At 35.2% G+C, this 23,240-nt stretch overlaps 1 protein-coding gene across 7 annotated transcripts in view; it reads right to left on the bottom strand.

Annotated features, from left to right (window-relative positions):
- SLC25A21 (solute carrier family 25 member 21) overlaps positions 1-23,240 on the bottom strand; it is a 481,388-nt gene that overhangs the window by 383,713 nt on the left and 74,435 nt on the right. For 5 of the 7 annotated variants that reach the window (XM_079120315.1, XM_079120312.1, XM_079120314.1 and 2 more), the window contains one exon: positions 19,951-20,013. The exons of 1 other annotated variant lie outside the window; for it this stretch is intronic. In XM_079120315.1, coding sequence (XP_078976441.1) covers positions 19,951-20,013 — 63 coding nt within the window. Of the gene's footprint in view, positions 1-19,950; positions 20,016-23,240 lie in introns of all 7 variants that reach the window. One more of the 7 variants, XM_079120316.1, reaches the window with a different exon arrangement.

Here is a 23,240-nt window from a genome sequence, read left to right as displayed (position 1 = left end):
TCATAAATTGGTTCATGCATCTCAATCAACCACCACCTAAAGAAAGCTTTGGGATTAGAAGAAGGAAAGCAGCAATAAGAAATTCTTACACCCTACTGATTTTGTAATAAAAAGTGTACCTCTGTACCACTGAAACAGATCTAAACTACTCACCCAACTAAAAAGCACAGCTTTCCTATAACCATGGAGAGGTGTCACAGGCCTATGACATCCAACATCTGGGAGGCACCTACGTTATAAGTCTTTGCAGACAGATCCAAAACTTTCTTCTGGTGTTACTTAGAGGAAAAGCACTTTGCCTAAACTCTCTTTAGTCTTGGCTGCCTCATCTGTGACACATGGGTGAGCATGTCTATCTTAGCTCTTAGATACTCAAGGTAACTAATATATGTGAACACTCAAAATTTCACACATGTGCATGGTGGTGGGAGATTTGGATTTAGCCTCTCAGAACATAACTAGAGCATTTTTACCAAGGTAGATTTATCTTCAAATAGAGTTAAACTAGTTATTGACTCACTTATAGGAAGATTGTTTTTATTTTTGTTTTTAAATATATCTGCTGGATCAACTGCTGCCTCTCTCAACCAAATCATTTTAAATCAGGACTTCAGAGTTAGGGTTAAGGTAATCTTTATTTATTTATTTTTAATTTCCACAGAAGATTCTCTATAATGTACTATTCAAACTTCCCAGTCTTTAGTAGCCTGAGGCATGAAAGGTACTTGATTTTAAAGGTGATGGAGATGTGAAAGCAGGAAATGAAAAAAGAAAAAAGAAACAAAAATGGAGAAAAGAAAAAGGAAAAAAAAAAAGAGTATTGAAGGAAAATTGAACAATTTATGTTGGAGGTCAATATCTTGTCTGCCTCCCTTCTCTTCTGATAGGTGGGGTTGTCTGGAGTTTGCTGGTAACTCCTCCCTTAGGATGATGACAGTTACTAAAGTAGGAGGATTAGACATGGAGGTGGGACTCCTGGAGACAGGGTCTAGCAATTGCTAGTCCCTCTGAAAGACTGTACCCCAGGAGTCTCCTTTGGGGTCCACTCGTGTGACACAGGAGCCTGGTCTTAGCCTCTTCCCTCACTTTTGAACCCCACAATTCCTGGTCTATAATTTAGTCTCTAAATTATATCTGTCCTGCCCCTGCTTTTTGATTTCCCAATCAGGAACTTCTCTCCCCAGAGGTCCTGAGGACTGAGAGTCAGGACCTGTGTGCCTATCTCAGGAAACTGTTCTGTATTGGGCAAATCAGGACCAGGCATTGAAAGCTGTGGGTCAGCTGCATATCTGCAGGCACTGGGCTAGTTGGTGGCTAGGAGATGGTTGGGAGACTGGGGATTGAGGGGCTGAAGGGCCCTGTTGATTGCCAAACCATCAGGACCAGGTGCTGGGTGGAGTCATGGACCAGGCTGAAGTCGGGTCCCAACAAGTGATCTCAAGTTGTCTGGGGGATCCTGTGGGTACCACCTGGTTGACTGGATAAGCCAGGATCAAGATGCCCTCACATACTTTTCCCACCTACCGACCCCTTGCAAGGCTCTCTCCTGCCTCTGCAGCAAGATAGTGGCTATTAGCACACCTAGCAGAATACCTCAGATGCAACTGAGCCTACAGGGCCCTTGATGATGATCTTTCAGGTCCTAGCTATTTTCCCTGGATGTAAGTGGACATGTCCCAAGTTGATGCAGCAGAAGAGGCTAACCTGTAGGTACTGATAATGAGCTTCTAGTCTCCAGCAGGATATACTACCTTGTATTCTATCAGATCATAATGAAATGAAATTAGAAATAAATGTTAAAATAAAAAACAGAAACTACTCAAACACCTGCAGACTAAATAATATGCTATTGAATGATGCATGGATAGCAGAAGACATCAGGGAGGAGATAAAAAAATCTTAGAGGTAAACAGGAATACCAATACAACATATCAAAATCTCTGGGATATTATGAAAGCAGTACTAAGAGGCAAATTCATTGCATGGAGAGCATTCAATAAAAGAATAAACAGTCAATGAATAAATGCCTTAAAGTACATCTCAAAGCCCTAGAAAAAGAAGAAGAGATCAACACCAAAAGTAGTAGAAAACAGAAAATAATTAAAATCAAAGCTGAAATCAATGAAATTGAAACAAAAGAAACAATACAAAAAATTGGCAAAACAAAATGTTGGTTCATTGAAAAAATAAAATTCATAAAACCTTAGCCACACTAATGAAGAGGAGAGAGAAAACTCAAATTACTAAAATTCATGATGAAAAAGGAAATATCAAAATGGACACTATTGAAATACAAAATATAATAAGAAGCTATTTTGAAAATCTATAACAAAATAGAAAATCTTGAAAACATCAACAAATTTCTAGAGACATATAAACCACACAAACTGAATCAGGAGGACAAACACAATTTAAACAGATCAATTTCAAGTAATGAAATAGAAGACACCATCAAAAACTTACCAACCAAGAAAAGCCCAGGACAAGATGGATTCTCAGCCAAATTCTACAAAAACTTCAAAGAACTAATACCAATACTCTTCAAAGTATTCCATGAAATAGAAAAGGAGGGAACCTTTTCAAACTCATTCTATGAAGGTAGTATCACCCTGATACCAAAACCAGATAAAGACACATCAAGGAAAGAAAACTTCAGACCAATATCCCTGATGAACATAGAGGCAAAAATTCTTAACAAAATTCTGGCAAATCACATACAAAAACATATTTAAAAGATAGTGCACCATGATCAAGTGGGATTCATCCCAGGAATGCAAGGTTGGTTCAACATCTTGAAATCAATAAATATAATTCATCACATCAATAGACTTAAAGCTAAGAATCATATGATCATTTTAATAGATGCAGAAAAAGCATTTGATAAAATACAGCACTCCTTTATGCTCAAAACAATAGAAAAAATAGGGATAGTAGGAATATACTTCAACATTGTAAAGGTTATCTAGGCTAAGCCCAAGGCCAACATCATTCTAAATGGAAAAAGCTGAAAGCATTCCCTCTAAAAACTGGAACAAGACAGGGATGCCCTCTTTCACTACTTCTATTCAACATTGTCCTTGAAACGCTAGCCAGAGCAATTAGACAAACCAAAGAAATTAAAGGAATACAAATAGTAAAAGAAGAACTCAAATATCACTATTTGCCAACAACATGATTCTATATTTACAGAATCCTGAAAATTCCACCAGAAAGATTCTAGAATAAATGAATTCAGCAAAGTAGCAGGATATAAAATCAACACTCAAATCTAATGCATTTCTATTCATAAGTGATGAATTCTCTGAAAGAGAAATTAGGAAAACTATCCCATTCACAATTGTCTCAAAAAAATAAAATAAAATAGCTGGGAATCAATCTAACAAAAGAGGTGAAAGAACTCTATAATGAAAACTATAGTACACTGAAGAAAGAAATTAAAGAAAACCTTAGAAGATGGAAAGATCTCCCATGTTCTTGGATAGACAGAATTAATATTGTCAAAATAGCCATACTACCAAAAGCATTGTGCAGATTCAATGCAATCCCAAATTAAATTCCAATGATATGAAAATATAGATGATGTGATAGAGAAAGCCATCATGAAATTCATTTGGAAAAATAAGAAACCCAGAATAGCCAAAGCAATTCTTAGCAGGAAGAGTGAAGTAAGAGATATCACATACCAGACCTTAAACTATACCACAGAGCAACAGTAACAAAATGTCATGGTATTGGCACCAAAATAGGCAGATAGACCAATGGAACAGAACAGAAGACACAGAGACAACCCACATAAAAACAGGTATCTCATACTAGACTAAAAGGTGCCAAAAATATACAATGGAGAAAAGATAGCCTCTTCAACAAATAGTGCTGGGAAAACTGAAAATCCATATGCAATGAAATGAAATTGAACCCCTAACTCTCAACCTGCCCAGAACTCAACTCAAAATGGATCAAGGACCTAGGAATTAGAACAGAGACCCTGCACCAAATAGAAGAAAAAGTAGGCGCAAATCTTCATTATGTCGGCTTAGGAGCAGTCTTCCTTAACAAGACTCCCAAAGCACGAAAAATAAAAACAAGAATCAAGAAATGAGACGAATTCAAACTAAAAAGCTTCTTCTCAGCAAATGAAACAATCAATAATGTGAAGAAAGAGTCTATGACTGGGAGAAAATCTTTACCACACACACTTCAAATAAAGCACTAATCTCCATAATTTATCAAGAATATAAGTAACAATAAATGTTGGTGAGGATGTGGGGAAAAAGTTCACTCATACATTGCTGATGGGACTGAAAATTGGTGCAATCACTCTGGAGAGCAGTATGAAGATTCCTTAGAAAACTTGGAATAGAACCACCATTTGACCCAGCTATCCCACTCCTTGGCCTATACCCTAAGGACTTAAAATCAGCATACTATAGTGACTCAGCCACACTAATGTTTATAGCAGTTCAATTCACAATAGTTAGATTGTGGAACCAACCTAGATGCCCTTCAATAGATGAATGGATAAAGAAACTGTGGTATATATGCATAATGGAATATTTCTCAGTCATAAAGAAGAATACAATAATGGCATTTGCAGGTAAATGGATGGAATTGGAAAATATCATGCTAAGTGAGATAAGCCAATCCCAAAAAAACCAAAGGTCAAATGTTTTCTCTGATAAGTGGATAGTGATACATAATGGGGGAGGGGGACTGACAGGTAAAGTGAAGAATGGAGGAACTTTGGATTGTGTAAAGGGAAATGAGGGGAGGAGAGGGAGGGAGGGGGAAGGAAAGACGGTGGAATGAGACAAACATAATTACCCTATGTACATGTATGATTACATGAATGGTGTAACTCTACATCATGTTCAACCAGAGAAATGAGAAGTTGTACTCTGTTTGTGTACAATGAATCAAAATGCATTCTACTGTCATGCATAACTACATAGAACAAACAATAAAAATAACAATAAAATAAAATGAAATAAACACCTGAAGAAATACTCCAGGATCCTTAATCTCACAGTATCTACTGTCCAAGACTTCTTGAGGGAGATGCAGAAGAAGGAATACTGTATGTGATGATACAGGGGGCTGAAATAGCACAACTGGTTCAGGGAACTACAAAGGAACTACAACTGACAAATGCAGTTTCTTCAGTGGAGGAGAGAAAATAACCCATTTCCCAGTTATTAGATAATATCAGAAATAGCCCAACATTTATAAAAGGTTTTCCTTTAAGAATAGGTTAATTATTTAGACTGAACTCCTGGGCTATGACCATATGTGGTACAGTCAGAACAGGTAGGGAGACAGACAGTACATAAGTACTCTGACCTCATTCTCCTTCCCTCAGCTTGATCTCCCACCAGGGCCTCCAACTAGGTGAATTCAACTGCAAGACAGAGGGTAAGGGAGCCTGCTGAGCAGTACAGAGGCCAGCCCACCAAGGTAGAAAGCAGGCTGGGGAGAAGTGGAGAGTTAATCTGAAGGTTCCCAGCACAGCCTGGGAAATGCTGCATGAATGAAGGTTTGTATTTTACCACTTCATGTTTGAATCTAAGGGTAAAACCATTATCTGCATTAAAATGAATTGTTCCCACAACATTCAGAAGACAAGTTATGTACTTAATAAATTTCCTTTGATAAAAGTTTAATTTACAGCATTAAAATACAGTCCTACTAAAGCATTTAAATGACAAATTAAACAAATGTGATCCAGGAATCCAAGTTTTTTAAAAGTATATTAAATTTATACAGAAATAGAGTTATAGAACATTAAAAAAAAAATAGTATGAACTTCAGACCAGTGGTTCCCAGTCTGATTCTGCATCAAAATCACCTGAAGAACATTTAAAAATATAAGTTACTGGATCCAGTCAACTCTACTTCATTGGCTCTGACTTTTCAGGGGAGGGGCACTGGAATTTATGAAGCACGGATTTTGAAATTTATGTTTGTTTTTAAGTTTACCTTTCAAATTGAATTTCTTATGCACAAGGCCCTGCCTGGGTTCAATCACGGCACCACCCCCCGCAAAAAAAAAAAAAAATTAAATATCTTGGTTCTTTTAAATGAGTTTTTCTTTTTGCCTATTTGGTTCTGCTGTTTTAATTAAGTATTAGTCTGACACAATTTGTTACTCAAATTTATAGAACCATTAATAAACATATACATTTAATAAAAGAATTCTTAATGTGAGCATAATTTTTGAGATTATTTGTCTTTTATATAATCCAAGCAGACTTTAATATCTTTTTTAACAGCTTTACTAAGGCATAATTACATAGAATAAGCTGAATGTCAATATATGTGTTTATTTTATTTTGAAAAAAAAAAAAAATCCTTTGAGTATCCAGGCAAAAATGTGAATGACATAATGGAAATAAAATTGAATTGCTATTAGCTTTTCAATGGCAATGCTTTATGTCCTATGAAACTGAAGTCACATATTTAAGATGCTCAAGGAAATGAAATACAACCCAAGGGTTTTGTATAAATTCTAACTGACTCTAATATGAAAGCCACCAACATGCTGTTATGGACATGTAAGAATTCAGTAACTATTATTTCCATGAGCTCTTCCATAGGAATCTATTTCCAAATTTCATGCAGCCAAAATGACTAGAGGAATATCGATTTGTGATAAACATTAAATACAGTTGTTTTTAGAATTAAGACCAAATAAGGGTTAAAAGGGAAAGTTAAGAGGGAAAGGCAAATGGTATGTAGTGGGGATATGCTCTGACAGAGTACATACAGTACAACTGTATCTTTATATAAAAATATTATCAACATTTCATTATCATTTTATGGAAGCATTCAATTTGTGGACTTAGATACCATTTCCCACTATAAGATACAAGGATTATTGTATAAATGGCTGACTCTACATTTAGGGGAAAATGTGCAAAACAAAGTCTGAAATATTTTTTCATGCCAAAAAACAAGAAAGCTATCAAATGCTCAGGGTCATATCAAAGGATTCATAAGTCAACTGAAGAGGTTCACATTAGTCAAAGATAATTTGAGCATTCATAAAAAATAACAGCTATAATAGACTGAAGTACTTCATATACTTAAGTCCATGAATTAACAATACTTTTTTAAAAAGTCATCTTAGAATGCTAAGTGTAATAGTTTGAAGATTGCCACAAATTCCTTTTCCACGTCTCCCACTGAGAGGTGAAATCTATTTTCATTGATATGGGCTAGTTTTATATTGCTTGAGCAGTAGAAAGTAGTGGAAGGAATATTCTTAAAATAACTTCAAAGCCTAAGTCATAATGACCCTTAAAATGTCCATCTGGTCCCCTCTGAATGTTCTCTCTGGAGATCTGAGATGCCCTTATCAACCATCTAGCTGAGTAATATTCCATTGTGTATATATACCATATTTTCTTTATCCATTCATCTGTTGAAGGGCACTGAGTTTGGCTCCATAGATTGGCTACTATGAATTGAGCAGCTATAAACCTTGATGTGGCTGAGTCACTGAAGTATGCTGATTTTAAGTTCTTTGGGTATAAGCCAAGTTTTCTAAGGAATCTCCATACTTCTTCCCACCAGCAATGTATGAGTGAACTTTTTTCCCACAGCCTCACCAACATTTATTGTTACTTTTATTCTTGATAATTTCCATTCTGACTGGAGTAAGATGAAATCTCAATGTAGTTTTAATTTGCATTTCTCTAATTGCTAGAGATGTTAAACATTTTTTTCACATATTTGTTGACCATTTGTATTTCTTCTTCTATGAAGTGCTACATATACCCAATGGAATAGTCATAAAGAAGAATGAAATTATTGCATTTGCCAGTAAATGGATGGAACTGGAGAATGTCATGCTAAGTGAAATAAACCAGTCTCAAAAAACCAAAGGCAAAATGTTCTCTCTCATATATGGACGCTAACCCACAACAAGGGAGGGTAGAGGGGAATTATAGAAGTTCATTGAATTAGATAAAGGGAAGGGAGGAGAGATGGAATAGGAAAGATGGTAGAATGAATCAGACATAACTTTCCTATGCTCATATATCAGTACGCAACCAGTGTAACTCCACATCATGTACAACCACAGAATGGGATCAAAATTGGAATGGGTTGCACTTCATGTATGCATAATATGTCAAAATATACCCCTACCAACATGTATATCTAAAAATAACAAATTTTAAAAATCTTTGGAATTTTTGATATAGAAAATCTTTTTATAAAAATCATATTTCTCCTTGCAAACTGATCTCTTTTTTTCCTTCTGTTATTGCACTAGTCAGGTTTTCCAAGATGATTTTTAATACATGTGATCTGAGGTAATATCCATGCCTTATTGTTGATTGTTCAAGAAAATATCCAGTTTCTCAACATTACATGTGAGGTCAATTGTAAGATTTTTTTTTTTTTTTTCAAGAAGTCACTTAGAAAGTTGTAGAAATGCCTGTCTATTCCTAATTTGCTGAGAGTTATTATCATAAGTGTGTGTTAGATTTCCTTTAATGTTTTTTTCTGAATCAATTTATAAGAACATATGATTTTTCTCTATAATCAGTTTATGTGGTAGATTACATTGATTGGTTTTAGAATGTTAAACCAACCTTGAAAATCTCAATCGAATCACCTTGGTGCACATAATATTATTGTTCTTATATAGTAGTAGATTTAATCTGGTAATATTTTGTTGAAGAGTTTGTACCTATATGCATAAGAGATATTGCTCTTAACGTTTCATAATGCAAACTTCATGTGATTTTGGTATTCACAGAATACTGAATGCATAGAGTATATTAGGGAATGCCACTTTTGCTTTTTTATTCTGGAAGAGTATATTTTTATTGTTTGTTCTATTTAGTTATATGTGACAGCAGATTCATTATACACAAATGGAGTACAACTTTTCATTTCTCTGGTTGTACAGGATGTAGAGTCACATCATTTGTGTAATCATACGTAGGATAATTATGTTTGTCTCGTTTCACCATCTTTCCTTCCCCCTGCCTCCTCCTCTTCCCTCATTTCCCTTTACACAATCCAAAGTTCCTCCATTCTTCCCTTATCCCCTCCCCACAACCACATTATCATCAGCATACACTTATCAGAGAAAATATTTGGCCTTTGGGCCTTTGGTTTTGTGGGATTGGCTTATTTCACTTAGCATGATATTCTCTAGAAGTATTTTTAAATAATTTATATTATGCCTTATTAAAGTGCTTGTTAGAATTCCATTGTTTAAAATAAAAAACTAGCTGACAATTCCAGCTAAGCCTAGTCTTTCAATCATACTCACCAATTGATTGTACATGCCAGTAAATCCATCTTGGATCTTTCAAACCAGCTCATATATAACTGACTACCAGAAACTGACCACAGTTGATGCCACATGGAACAACAGAATCACCCGCCTGAGTTCTGCCTAAATTTATGATCCACAAAATCATGTGAATCATGTGATATAATAAAATGCTTTATCATAAGTCATTATGTTTTAGAGTGAATTGTTAAATACAAATAGAAAACTGGAATGAAATTTTGTACCTGAAAATAGAGTTCTACAGTAATAATAACCTGAAATATGGGCATTGGCTTTGGGACTAGGTGGTGGGCAAAAGTCGAAAGAGCCTTAAGCAGGCTGGTAGTGACAGCTGATAGTGACTTCCCTCCATGGAGGCTGCTGGTGAGGACTTGAGGAATAGTGAAGAAAATGCTAATGGAGGTTGGAAAAAGAAAGAAACCCTTATGTGGTAGTGGCAAATTTAAGAAGGCTGTGGCCTTCAGTATTTTGGAAAATAGAAATTAACTTAAAAATAGAACTGTTCTTTTTTTCCCACAGAATTTATAGTGAATAATAACATGTAGGACTTTCTGGGTTTAAATAAAGCTATTTCTCATCTCCAATCTCCTCTAGAAAAATATTTGCAGTAATAAATGGCTGTGGGAATAAGATCAATCCACAGTCCGACAAGCAAAGCATGGCTTCAGAGAAAAGATTTCAAGTGTGGCTCCAAAACCCTTTGATGAGAACTTTAAAACAAAATAAGTATGTGTTTTCAATAGAGTTTCTCAGAATCACACGGATTACAATTTCTAGACCTCTCTGCTAGACAAGCAGGCCTCCAAGAAACTTAAAGGTGTGCCCTTTCAAGTAGATAATAGGCTTATAAAATTCTTAAAGTCATTGCCACAGCACCCAGACATTCAACTCAAAGTTGAGAATACATATTTTAGGAATGAAATGTGTATATGGCTTTTGTCTAATGAGTTAGATTTATAATTTGATACACAGGAAACCCACAAAATGGTTAAAGAAAATGACATCAACTTGTAACAAAAGTCAAAATGATAACCCCATAGGAAAAGGGGAATTTTGGGTTCCTAAACTTCTGAAGGAAAATTGACTGGGAAGAACATTCCATTGTAAAACCAGAAAGTAAAAGGAAACATTTCCAGGGAATGGAAGTGAGCCCTAATCAAATAATTGATGACATTTTGCCAGCTAGAATTCAGAATTGCTATAGATGTTCATAGCTATGTGCCTCCTGTTTACCCCTTTGTGACTGGGAATGTCTATTATGGAAATCTTAAACTTTTGTCACCACTATATGTTAAGTGTTTAGCAGGTGGGTGGGAAGAAAGACTAGATAAACTTGTCTCTAATTCACAAGCCTTCAAATTGGAAAAAACTACAGTAGGGAAATGCTACACCTGAGAAATTACACCCAAACAATTTCATTCACATCTGGAACTGATTCAAATAATAAGTATTACACTTCAAACAGATGCCATAATGAGGTAAGATGGGGGTGTGGACTGGGAAGAAGATAAGTGTATTTTGCACTTGGTAGGGAATGTAAATAGTTTGTAAGAATAGGGCATCCTGAAGCAGACTATTTGTGGCCACAAATCTACACTGCTTCTCCCATAAAAATGTGGAATCTCATTTCCTTTCCCTTGAATGTGGGCTACATTTAGTGGCTTGATTGGCTGAAGAACATAAAAATGATATCTTAGAAGTTATGACTTAGAAGTCTTACAGCAACAACCCATACCTCTTAAAATTCTTCCTGGTAGGCCTGAGCTGCCATACATGAAAATCCAACTACCCTAAGACCTTTTTGCTGAAGAAGGAAGATGCAGGCTCTTAAGTGACAGTTCTAGAGCCTGCTCTTTTCATTCAACCACCCCAGGAAGATGCCAGAAATGTGAGTGATCAACCAGAATTTCAAATGAAAAAAAAAAAAAAAAAAAGTTTCCTATCTCACTCTGTTCTTTAAAAGTTTAGGTAATAGCCCAGTGAAGACACTACGATATACCAAACATATTGTCAATTTCACAAAATAATGTGCCCAATCTCTATAATCCCCAAAATGACACAAATATGCCAGGGATGGTGGCTTATGCTTGTCATCCAAAAGACTTGGAATGTTGAGACAGGAGGATTGTGAATTCAAAGCCAACCTCAGCAAAAGCAAGGCACTAAGGAACTCATGACCCTGTAGCTAAATAAAACATAAAATAGGGCTCTGGATGTGGTTTAGTGGTCTAGTGCCCAAGTTCAATCCCTGATAACCTCCCCAAATGGTACACACATCTCCATAATTTACATATTCTCCAGATCTATGAAATGACTCACATGCTTTTCTACCAGGTACACACATGGTGATCCTACCACACTGCATTCTAGCCTCCCTGGCTGTGCACTAAACTCCAACTACACATAGTCTTGGAGTCTGTAGCCAAGTCAACAGTGAAAGATAATTTATTTTCACATAAGAAGGGCAGGCAAGCTTTCATCCAAATTCAACACACCTTTCCAAGCTATCATGCTTTTTTCTCTCACGCAAGCTTCAAAAAATCTGTATCTGAACATCATATTGATTTTCACCCTGGATCTATAAAGATTAGTGAAACACTTCAAAATACTCTCATGCCCCTCCTTAAAAGCATTAAATAAATTAACAAAGAGAATTGAAGAAGGAGATTTTTATTTTTTTAAACATCTCAAGAGAAAATCAAAGGCCATTTCAGATATAATTTCACAATTTTTTTAAATTTGAGATTTAATGTAGATCCTCTCCTCAAATTTTTACCATTTTATCTAAAGGAATGCAGTACCATTTTCTTCCCTTTGGATTTAGAACTTTCAAATATGTGTACAAGGCTGCAGTAACCTCTCTGTAGTCATGGTGTCCCTAACTATTTTGTTTTTGCAATCTTTTTAATTTTTATTTGTTCTTTTTAGTTATATATGACAGTAGAACCTATTTTGATTTATTTATACAAACATGGAATATATCTTATTCTAATTAGATTCTCAGTCTTGTGGATATATATGATGTTGAGATTCACTGTGGTGTATTCATATAGTACATAGGAAAGTTATGTCTGATTCATTCCACTCTGTTTCCTATTCTTATCCCCTCTCCCTTCCCTTCCGATCCCTTTGTCTAATCCACTGAACTTCTATTCTTACCTCCCATGGACCACCACTTATTGTGATTAACATTCACATATCAGAGAGAACATTCAAACTTTTGTTTTTTGGGATTGGCTTATTTCACTTAGCATGATAGTCTCCAGATCCATCCATTTACCCACAAATATCATAAAGTCATTCTTCTTTATGGATAAATAATATTCTATTATGTATATAAACCACATTTTCTTTATCCATTCATCTATAAATGGGCATCTAGGTTGGACATTTCTCACCTCAGCCCATAATTTTAAAAAATGTTTTATTTTGCTTTCATATGTGATAAAAAGACAGCTGGAACCTAAAGCAATTTTCCAGGTGGGTCCTGAGTTTCTTGTAATTTTCATAGTAGTCCTCCCCCACAGCCAAACAATTTTATGATAAATTTAAATTGGAAAGTTTTGGCAAGCTCAGTTTACAAAAAGACAAATTATTATAAAGGGAGGACTTTCTTCATTTCTTTTTATTTTTCTAGTTCCCTTTTCATATCCTCAGCCAAAAAGTTACTGAATCTGAAAATTGTATGAAATTCTCTCAGTTTTCATACAAATAAAAGTTTTCCTTTGGAAACATAGTTTATTCTAGGATATTTAGCTCTGTCTTATAGTGTATGTCTCCTTTAGGCATTTTGAGTGCATTTCCATTTTAACAATATATGCATATTAAATCTGTAACACATCTTAGTTAACATGTAAAACCCTAATAACAGCTAATTCACAATAAGTGGGGGGCTGCTAGGGAAGAATAGAATTACTTTAGGTAGAGGGGAGTGAAAGGAGAGGAACAGGTGTGAGGGTAGGAAGTATAGTAGAGTGAAACAGACATTATTACCTTATGCACATATATGACTGCATGACCGATGTGATCCTACAATATGTACAATCAGAAAAGTGGGAAATTATACACCATTTATGTATGATTTATCGAAATGCATAAATGCATTCTACTGTCATGTATAATTAATTAGAACAAATTAAAAAACCCTAATAACAAACAGATCACATATATGATCCATCATCCCAAAACTTACAGTATCTAGAATTTTTGGCATATGAACAGTTTTCTACCCATGTAGCAATAATCATACCTATGCAATTTTGAATATGGAAGGTGTTCATGAGGTACTATAGCTGGAACTTTCCCAGACTCAAATCATAATAAATATCAGTCCATTCATCTAAAACTTTCAAAACTATATTAAATAACTTGAAAAATGGATGAAGCATATCAGAAAATTATTCTCTATACTTACTAAAATATACATACAATTCAATAAAATCCATTGAAATCAATTCAGCAAATATTTATTATGTTCTAGGAAATTAGTGAAAACATGATCTATACTGCCTAACAAAGTCCTTATAGTATCTCTTCTGCCATTAGCAAGATCCTCACTCTTTTGGCAGACTTTAAGTGGGTGAAGATACAATTCATTTGCAACTCTGTCTTAGAGCAAGTCTCCCAAATGGCTATTTCTGTTTTAATACCACTTCCAAGAAAATGAAATAATAAAACTTCAATATTTCTTTTGAGTATAGATCTTTCAGATTTGGTAATCAATTATAAAGCCTACTTTTTCTCCATGTGTTTTAATGTTCTTAGCTGTAAGATAAAGCATTCAGAACAGACAATGTCTAAGGCTTCTTTCCATTGTAGAGTATATGTATTCTGTTCTATCACTGGTAAGAAGGAACATTATCCAGACCAGAAATATGCTGCTCTGATGTGCATTGTTATAATATCTGATATACTGAAGGAATTTAAATACTTTAGGTTTGAAGACCATAGCAAGATCTTTGGAAGAGCCTGTGACATTTGTGGTCAAGTTTTGCCAAAGTTGACAGTTGTTTTAGGATACCAGTCTTTTCCATTTTGAAGAATATACAAACTGGCATTAGTACTTGACCTGTTCCTTACAGCCAATTTTACCTGGTAGCTTTGGATCAAATGAACATAAATGGTATCTAAATTGGTTACATTGCCCTTCTTCATCAAATTCTTCCCTCAATAAAAATTAAACATCTCCATGGAGTTTTCTGTGACTTCTCTAGATGAGGGCTCTTTCTTCCTGATTGCTAGTCTAACTTGAATGCATCTATGATTACACTCATACTGTACTATATTATTTAAGCATGTTTTCATATAGTCAATCATAAGTTTCTACAGGGTAAGGATCATGTCATGTTTACCTTTTGTCTACCACAAGGGCATACTACCTTGGAGACATTTAAGAGCGATAGCTAACATTTATAGAGCATTCAACATGTGTCAGGCACTTTATAAATATCAAGTTTCAACCCTCACACCAATTCTATGAAATACATTCTATTATTATCATCTTTTTACAGATGAGGAAACTGAGCCACAAGTTTCTGAAACTTGTCCAATGTTATGATTAGCTAGACATTGGAGAATATAAATCCAGAGTGATAACCACTTTTGTTTATGTTACTGTGATATGCCATCCCTCAGATTATTCTCCCACTCTTTCTAAAACAAAGCATTTTGTTTCTCACCAGGGTCCCCAGATGATATATTGAGTTGTATAAAGTACAACTGGGTTTTTCACATATACCTTTAATTCCACTTAGAAATTATTAATGGAAAACAAACAAACAAAACAAAACAAAACAAAAAAACGAGGAGCAGATTTTTGGTTGTTTACCACTAGAGAAAGTGCCCACAAAGGTACATGTACAAGCATCATCTTCTACAGCAACAGTCTTCATAGACCTGACAAGCATAAACAGGATCCTGTGTGGATACCATCTGGCATTGGAAATGCCATTTCAAATACTGTTACTCAAGGTATGGTCACTAATTAAACTGGAATGGCCAGGTAAAGGCAATGGAGGAGTGAATACAGTCAAAACTAGAGGAGCATCAATCAACATTTCAAGACTTACACCTGGAGCCAACAATTAGCAAGGTCCACTTCAGCACGGTCTAAACAGCAGATACAATGGTCAAGTGATATTCAGAGAATCAGTTAACAAGATTAAAGCTTGTTAGGGAAAAAAAAAGTATAAAAACCAGGATAAAAGGAATACTGTATTTCTCTCTTAACTCTACCTTATGCCCTAAATGTTTGTGTCCTGATCACAACATCATATTTTAAAATCCTACCCCCAATGGGATGTTATTAGAAGGTAGGGATTTTGAGAGCTAATTTAGGTCATAAGAATAAAGTTCTCATGGCTAGAATAAGTGTGTTTATAAAAGAGACCTCAGAGAGCACTCTAATCTTCTCTCTGGAAAAGAACACTCAACAGAACAACTACATTGGCACTTGATCTAGTTCTCCAATCTCCAGAACTGTAAAAAATAATTTTCTGTTGTTTATAAATCTCTTAGTCTATGGTATTTTGTTATAGCAGCTTGAACTGACTAGGATGCTCTACTCTTAAAAATAATTATAATAATGCAACTACAGAAGAAGTAGGGCAGGCTAAAAAGTACAATGAACTAAAGGTAGAAGCTAAAATATCTGCCTAGGCATTGGTTGCCAAATCTTTCAATTTTTCATGGAAAGTCAGGAATCTAGATTATAATGTAAAATATTCCAATTTTTAATATTAGCAATTAATTCCATTAAAAATCCACAATGCAAATAAAGCCTAGATATGCCAAACAAAACAAGACTGCAGGTCAGATTTGGCCTATGGCCCACATATGCAACCTTGGAATAGAGGCTCCAAGTTCCCCAACATTTAGAAAGTAGAAAATAACTACATGGACAAACATGATTACTTGTGGTCAGAAATAAAAAGAGTGTAGGATTTAGGAAGCTAGACAAGGTAGGGAGAAGCAGAGATCCTGGTGGTAAAAGCAAGAGAAAACCAGAAACCAGGAAGTTCCATGAGTCACGATAATGGTACCAGGAATCTAAACAGAGAGTAGCCTTATCCACAAAATTCATTTGCCCAATAGAGCTAGAAACTGAAGCTGGGTGATAGCTAGCCCTGAACCATCTCACAAGGAAATGAATGCAGGTGGTTGGGGGAGAAAGCCCTCTCCTGCAGGTGTGCTCTGATCCCTGCTGGGGCGGGACACACAGCTGGGATTCCAGGGAGAGTCTTAGGATAAAGGTCCCTGAACTTTCCATTCTAAATAGGAAGCACACCTCAGAGAGTAGGAGGTTAAGCCCTCCTATATTTCATAGCCTCCCTTGTCTGCCAGGGCTCGAGTGTTTCACAAATGAAGCACATTTTGCTATGACACCAACGAACAGCAACTGGTCCCAAGCAACAACATTCAGGCTGATTCCTCAAATGTCAGTTTGCACAATCTGCTCTCTTTCTTGTAGACCACCCAGTCTTCTTATAATGACCCTACATTGTCTCATTTATTTTCTTCATGGCAGCAGAGGCCCCAATTTCCTTAGTTAAATTTCATTCTCTCCCTTATGCAACTACTGATTTATTTGTAACTCCCTGGTTTTCTATTAGTCAACCCAGGATAATTTCTTTTCCTCTTTCTAATCAGTTGAGAAATACAGTAGGATTGATACACTCTTACTTTTATACTCTATTTAGAAAAATGTGAAGAATGAAATGATAGGGAAAGAGAAAAAAATTAATCAAGTCCACATAGATTTGTAAGGAAAGGAAACAAAGAAGGTAGATGCCACACACACAGGTAGTTCATACTTTATATAGTGTCCTTTTCACTGAGTGAAGTAAAAAGAAATGGACAAGAAAACAATCTTAATGAATTTACCCTATCATTTGGTGCAGCCCATGTTATTGCATTATTGTAATGAAAAACACATCAGAATATGTCTAGACACATGACATACTCCTGGTAGAGAGTTCCCTGCACTTCAAAAAACTGTGGTTCAATTTCCTTCTGGGAAACGCTCCAATGGCAACATTTCAGGTTCTTGAAAGTCTCTTCAGAATGACCGCCTAAGGGGAGGCCACCTCCAAAAGTAGACTTAAAACACCAGGACACCATAAGGGCTGGCAGAGCTTTCCATGGGAAAATGGTCAGAACAGCATGCCCCTCTGTAGAAATCCCATGTACAATAATCCACTGATAGGTTCTGCTGTATGCAGAGGAGCTGTGACAGTCTAAATAAAACACTGAAAAGAACCTGTAAACAGAACAGAAGTAATAAAATACTTTGTTTTGGTGATTCTTTCATTTTAACTACATATGGATTAAACAAATCCAATTGGTATAACTTTCACCAATGTGTTGATTTAAACCAAATTCTATAGGCACTGGAAGTCAGGGAAGGAAACCTATACCATGGTACTTTACCTATTACAGGGTAAATAGTGTTATGCCTGTGTTCTCACAGAAGAGTCATGAGAAGAATGACTTGTAAACTTTAGTCAACAAGCTAAGATTGTAATTCTGACTGTGGCACTCATCTCTAATCTTTAAATGCCCCAAATCAGGTAAACCACAGTCAAGATTTCACAATGGAAATGACTTATTGGAAACAGGGAATAAGAATCATGACATTAAATGTAAAAGGCAGACAGTTCAGACAAACTATAGGAGTTTGATCGATGGGTTGGAGTAACAGGTTATCTTAGCAGAGTTGGAAGATGAATTGGTTCTTGATCCCTGAATATACAGAGAAAGGTATGCTAGAATTAGATAACATTACAATTAAGGCACAAATTGGGGAACACATTGTGGAAGGAGAGCAAACAGCAGCAATTACCACAGATTTGATCAGCACTAACTAGAAAGGAGCAGGCAGGTGAATCAGGTTAGAAGAAGCCAAATTTCAAAGTAAAAGCAGACCTGGTTGCAATAAAATCTCTTTCCAGAGAATTTAGCTTTCAATGCAAAGGTAACCCAAAAAAAGTTGGCCTTGCTTAAGGAGCAGCTCATGTATTGCTAGGCTCAAAATGTGCAATAACCCCACATAGCAATCATATCCTAAGATTGCAGCCAAATAAGATTTCCTAAAATAACTTCCACTTGTGATATTGAGTAGCACTGTGAAAGTTAATTCTAGGTGACTTGGTTAAGGAATACTAGAGAACTGGTCAAGCATTATTTCTAGGCACATCTGTAAAAGAGTTTCTAGAGGAGATTGATGTGTGAGTCAATGGCAGGCACCATCTAATTGACTGGGGACCTGTATAGAACAAAAAGGTAAGAAGAAAGGAGAATCCTTTCTCTATCTCTCCCCTGGAGTTAGGGCATACGTCTTCTGCCCTTGGACATCAGAACTCCAGGTTCTCCAGTATTTGGACTCTGGGACTACTACAGTGATCTACTGTCTTTTGCCTTAGATGGAGGGTTACACCATTGGCTTTCTGATTCTGAGGTTTTCAGATATGGACTGAACCATGCTACTTCTATCCCAGAGTCTGCAGCTTGCAGACAACCTGATGTGGGACTTTCAAAATATTAAATTTAAATTTACCATGGGAAAATGTATTGATATTTAAAACATATTTATTCTTCAAAATAAGTACTGAGAACTCAAGAATAAAGGGCTGTGATGTATGTAACTTAAGTGTTTATGTATAAACATATACATATATGTGAACATACCTGTATATTTATATATAAAATTAGAGAGATTGAGAGCAAATGATAAAAAAAATTGAGTACTGATAATGGGTACATCTGGATAAAACTTTCAAACTGTTCTTTGTACTGTTTTTATTTTGCTAACTTACCTATAAATTTTAAATATTTGAAGTTATTTCTAAATAAAGTTTCTTTAAAAGAAAAACCTCAATGGATGGATTCACAAGCAATCTATACATAGATGGGAGGAAAGATAATATACCAGAAAATAAGGCAGAAAAAATTATGTAAAGTGTAATACAGTAGGAAAAAATGGAAATATGAAAGAGAGCTTAGGATACACAGGCTAAGCAGCGAGGGTTAACATATTTAACAAGGGTTCAGGAAGAGGAGAAAAATGGGACAGAAGCAGGGACAAAATTAGAAATGACTAACAACTACAAACGACTAAAAATTTTTAGAACTGATGAAAGACACCTCACAAATTCATGAATCACAATGAATCTTGAATAGGCAAATAACATATAATGAATCTGTTTATATATCATAGTAATACTGCATTACACCAAAAGATAAAATGATAGTAGGAAGAAAAAAAGGATAGAGTATTTCCTAAAAGCATCAGTTTGATAGCTGACTTTAATAAAAACAAAACAAAACTAACAAAAACAAAAACAAAAACCCACAAAAGTCAAAAGACAGTAGAATTACATATGTAATGGACTGAGAGAAAATAACTGTCAACCTAGAATTCTATACCCAGAAAAAGTATCCTGTTATAAAGATGTTTTCAGGCCACCAATAGACCCTGACTAAAGGAATTTCAAAAGGATATTCTTGAAGCATAAGGAAAGTGATCCCAGATGGAAGATCTGAGATGCATGAAAGAATAACAAGCAAAAGACCCTTAAACAAATGAGAGGAACAACATGAAGAAAAGCAGGGAGGTAAAAAAGAATCTGATGTATTCAAAGAATTACCAGTAGCTTGGTGTGTTCTGGTGAAGCAGAGAATTAGTCTTTCAACCTGATCAAATATAAAACCTATTGGAAAATAAAATAAAATTAAGCATGTGTTTTGAAATACTTGCAGATTTACTTATTTATGAATATATTACATATTTTATAAAATATACAAATGGAAAAATTCAAAGGAATGATATTAAAAACAAAATATAAATAGAACTTTTTATACTTTCTCCCCATAGTCTAAGGGATTGTATTACAAAACCAGGGATTAGGAAATGATAGCCTGCTGCCCAAATGAAGGCCACCACCTGCCCTTAAAGCCTTACTGAAACATGGTCATGTTCATCTGTTTATATACCAACTATGACTGCTTTCATGCTACAAAGGAGATGTAGCTGTGGCAGAGACGGATGGTCCATGAAGTTTAAAATATTTTCTATCTGGTCGACTGTAGGAAAACATTGCCAACCCCTGTTTGAACACAGTAACAGAAAACTAAAGAGCTCATAAGGTACCACATGACAGACATGAGGACATAGGCAATAGGAGGCTTTCAGAGGATTTTAAGCAGAGGAAAGGTCATCCCTGTAGCCAAGGGGTAAATAGAGTAGAGGACAAAAGCCTGAAGAAAGGGAGACCAATTAGGAGATTGTCTTGTGACAGTGATTGAAGTGTTTTCCCTCTGTGAGAAAAATGAAAGTGAAAGTGAAAATTCATAGAGCGTGCCTTGTGATTCAGATAAAATAATGTATAATAAAATGTATTTTACATTGTAAAAGCATTATATCAATTTCAGGTCTGATGAATATACTTACAGCATATATTTATTAAATATTTTAAAGATGTATGTCTTACTACCTCGATTTCATTGTATTCTTTGCTATTAATATATTTTATAAAAGTGTATCACATAGCTATATTGAAATCATTTAGTATCAAAACTTAGGTGTGAATTAATTGTCTTAATGGATTTAAACTTATTTTAGTCATTTTTCTGGAAACATACTGCCAGATGCTGATAATTCAATGTATTTTTCTTGCTTGTTTAGTTATGAAACAATGCTCAGCTGAAGAATGTACAGTATAGGCACAGACTTCTTATTAATAATTGATATGGACATGCCATAAAACAGACATAAAAAAATAAAAAAGAAATACTATGGCAGAAAAAGATCTGTAAACACAATCATATATTTTCTTCTAATTCTTGAGACTCCCCAAATACTATAAGCTAGGTAAAGCAATTTTTCTTAAAAAAAACACTTAAGATACTTCTTTTATTATTATTCATGCTACTATATAATCATTTTAACTAATCTTTTTTCATAATTAGGGGTCTAGTTTCCAAGAGCACCCATCTGCACCCACTATTTCATAAGAAAAGTTACTCTGAGCATAACTCATATTTGGAGCAATAATGGATTATTCTCTCATAATTTTTATATGGCTCTATCCCTTGTATATGTAAATATGGATTTATGAACATATGTAGAGATGTCCTTTAAAATATGCCAGCATATTGGTGGAGGAAAAAAATAAATTATTATCATCAATAAAGATAGGAGGTGAGAAACAGGACCACATGCATCCTAATAGAGCAGCAGGCTGTTTTAATTTAAATTAGTTTCAGCCTTCTTCGTTGAAAACAGAAGTAAATCACGCAAGGAACTAATTCATACTGGGAGAGACAACAAAGAATGCCAGTAAAATTTATTTGTAAAAAAAAATTACTACAAAAATATTTCTACCACATTTCCAGTTTTGTTTTAAATGAAAGAATAGAGGCCTTTTCCAGGAACATTTTTAAAAGGATATAGCTTAAAGGAAACTTTTATTTCTGTTTTTTTATATATATGGCTGGGTCTCATTTATTACACATTAATTTGCAGACAAAACCCTGGTACTCTACACAAGAAAAGGCTTGACATAAGCAACATGGTGGTCTATGAAAGAGAAGGCTACATGATCCCTAATTGTGCCAGTGTTCAACACAGCACATTGGTATTCACTCCTCTGATAACAAAAATCACATCCTCCCAGCGTATAAGGTACATTCTTTACAGAGATTGTCCACTCCAGTGCCCTAGCATTCACAGGCAGTTATTTTGTTTATGCATCTTTGGAACCTGGATAATTCAATGGATTCAACTTTTTCCACATTTTGGCAATTACCTTACTAGCCTAATCGGACTCTATATATATCCTATCCATATCTGTTCATCTTTTTTAATGGGTATACCAAGGAATAGATGATGGAAGAGAAAGTCTGATTTCCTTCAAGTGTTGAGGACATCCTGTAAAATGTGATTGTTTCCCAATCTGTTATCTATGAGCTTATCTAAACTTTTAATAAATCTATTTATGTTTTCAATCTGCACCACATCCTAGGATAATACATTCCACAAGTTTCTATTCCTTGTAGATCTCATTTAAGCTTCTGAGTCTGCCAAGTCCAAGTATATCAGGATTCAATAAATAAAGAAGCATAGTCTTCACAATATGATAGCTTGCATTCATATCCCTTTCTCAGCCTTTTTTCTTTGTAAATAGAGCCCCTATTTATTTCTGCTATACTCAGAAAAAAATATGAATTGATTTGCCAACTTAAGCTAATTAATCAATATTGAAGACTATTCTTTTGCTCATGTTAACCTTCTCTGGATTCTCTCACTTTAATCATGTCTTCATTGAGAGCTGCTGACCAGAATTGCATACCAAGTTCCTGGTGCTGGGCATAATGAGGTACAAAGAGAGATTGTTTATTCTAAAACAATTTCTAAGCAAGCCTGGAAATGATTAAGATACTTGTGGAATCACCACATACACTAGAACCAAGAAAGGCTTTGAGTGCAGTGGTGCTTGTCAGTGAAGATAGGATACAGAGGTAAGAAACAAGCTGCCCCTGTCAGGTTCACATCTTCTTAATCCTGGGCTGCCTTCCTTGTGGGACAGGCTACTACATCAGTTTCTCCCAGGTAAGACTTCTTCACACAAGAGCTTGAAATACTGGGTTTCTTTGAAAGCAGAATTTTCAAATAATCTTGCAAGACAAGTTTAAGTACCGTCACCATACAAAAACGAAAGGGAGAAAGATACTCTGATATTTGTCCATCTGTGTTCACATTAAGCCACATTCCAAAGTGCTTACCCATTTATAAAACATCCAGTAGATTTTCAAGGGCATAATTCCCCTGGAAAGTTAACTCATAAGATTTCTTGGCAAGTATAGAATCAAAGCAAAGATTTTTACATGGTATTGATGAAAATGGAAAAATAAACTAAATTAATCCTATAGCAGAATA

This window comes from Sciurus vulgaris, assembly GCF_902686455.1.
Source record: "Sciurus vulgaris genome assembly, chromosome: 2".
In the NCBI taxonomy this organism is placed as follows: Eukaryota; Metazoa; Chordata; class Mammalia; order Rodentia; family Sciuridae; genus Sciurus; species Sciurus vulgaris.
This window is presented reverse-complemented; position numbering and strand designations above follow the sequence as displayed.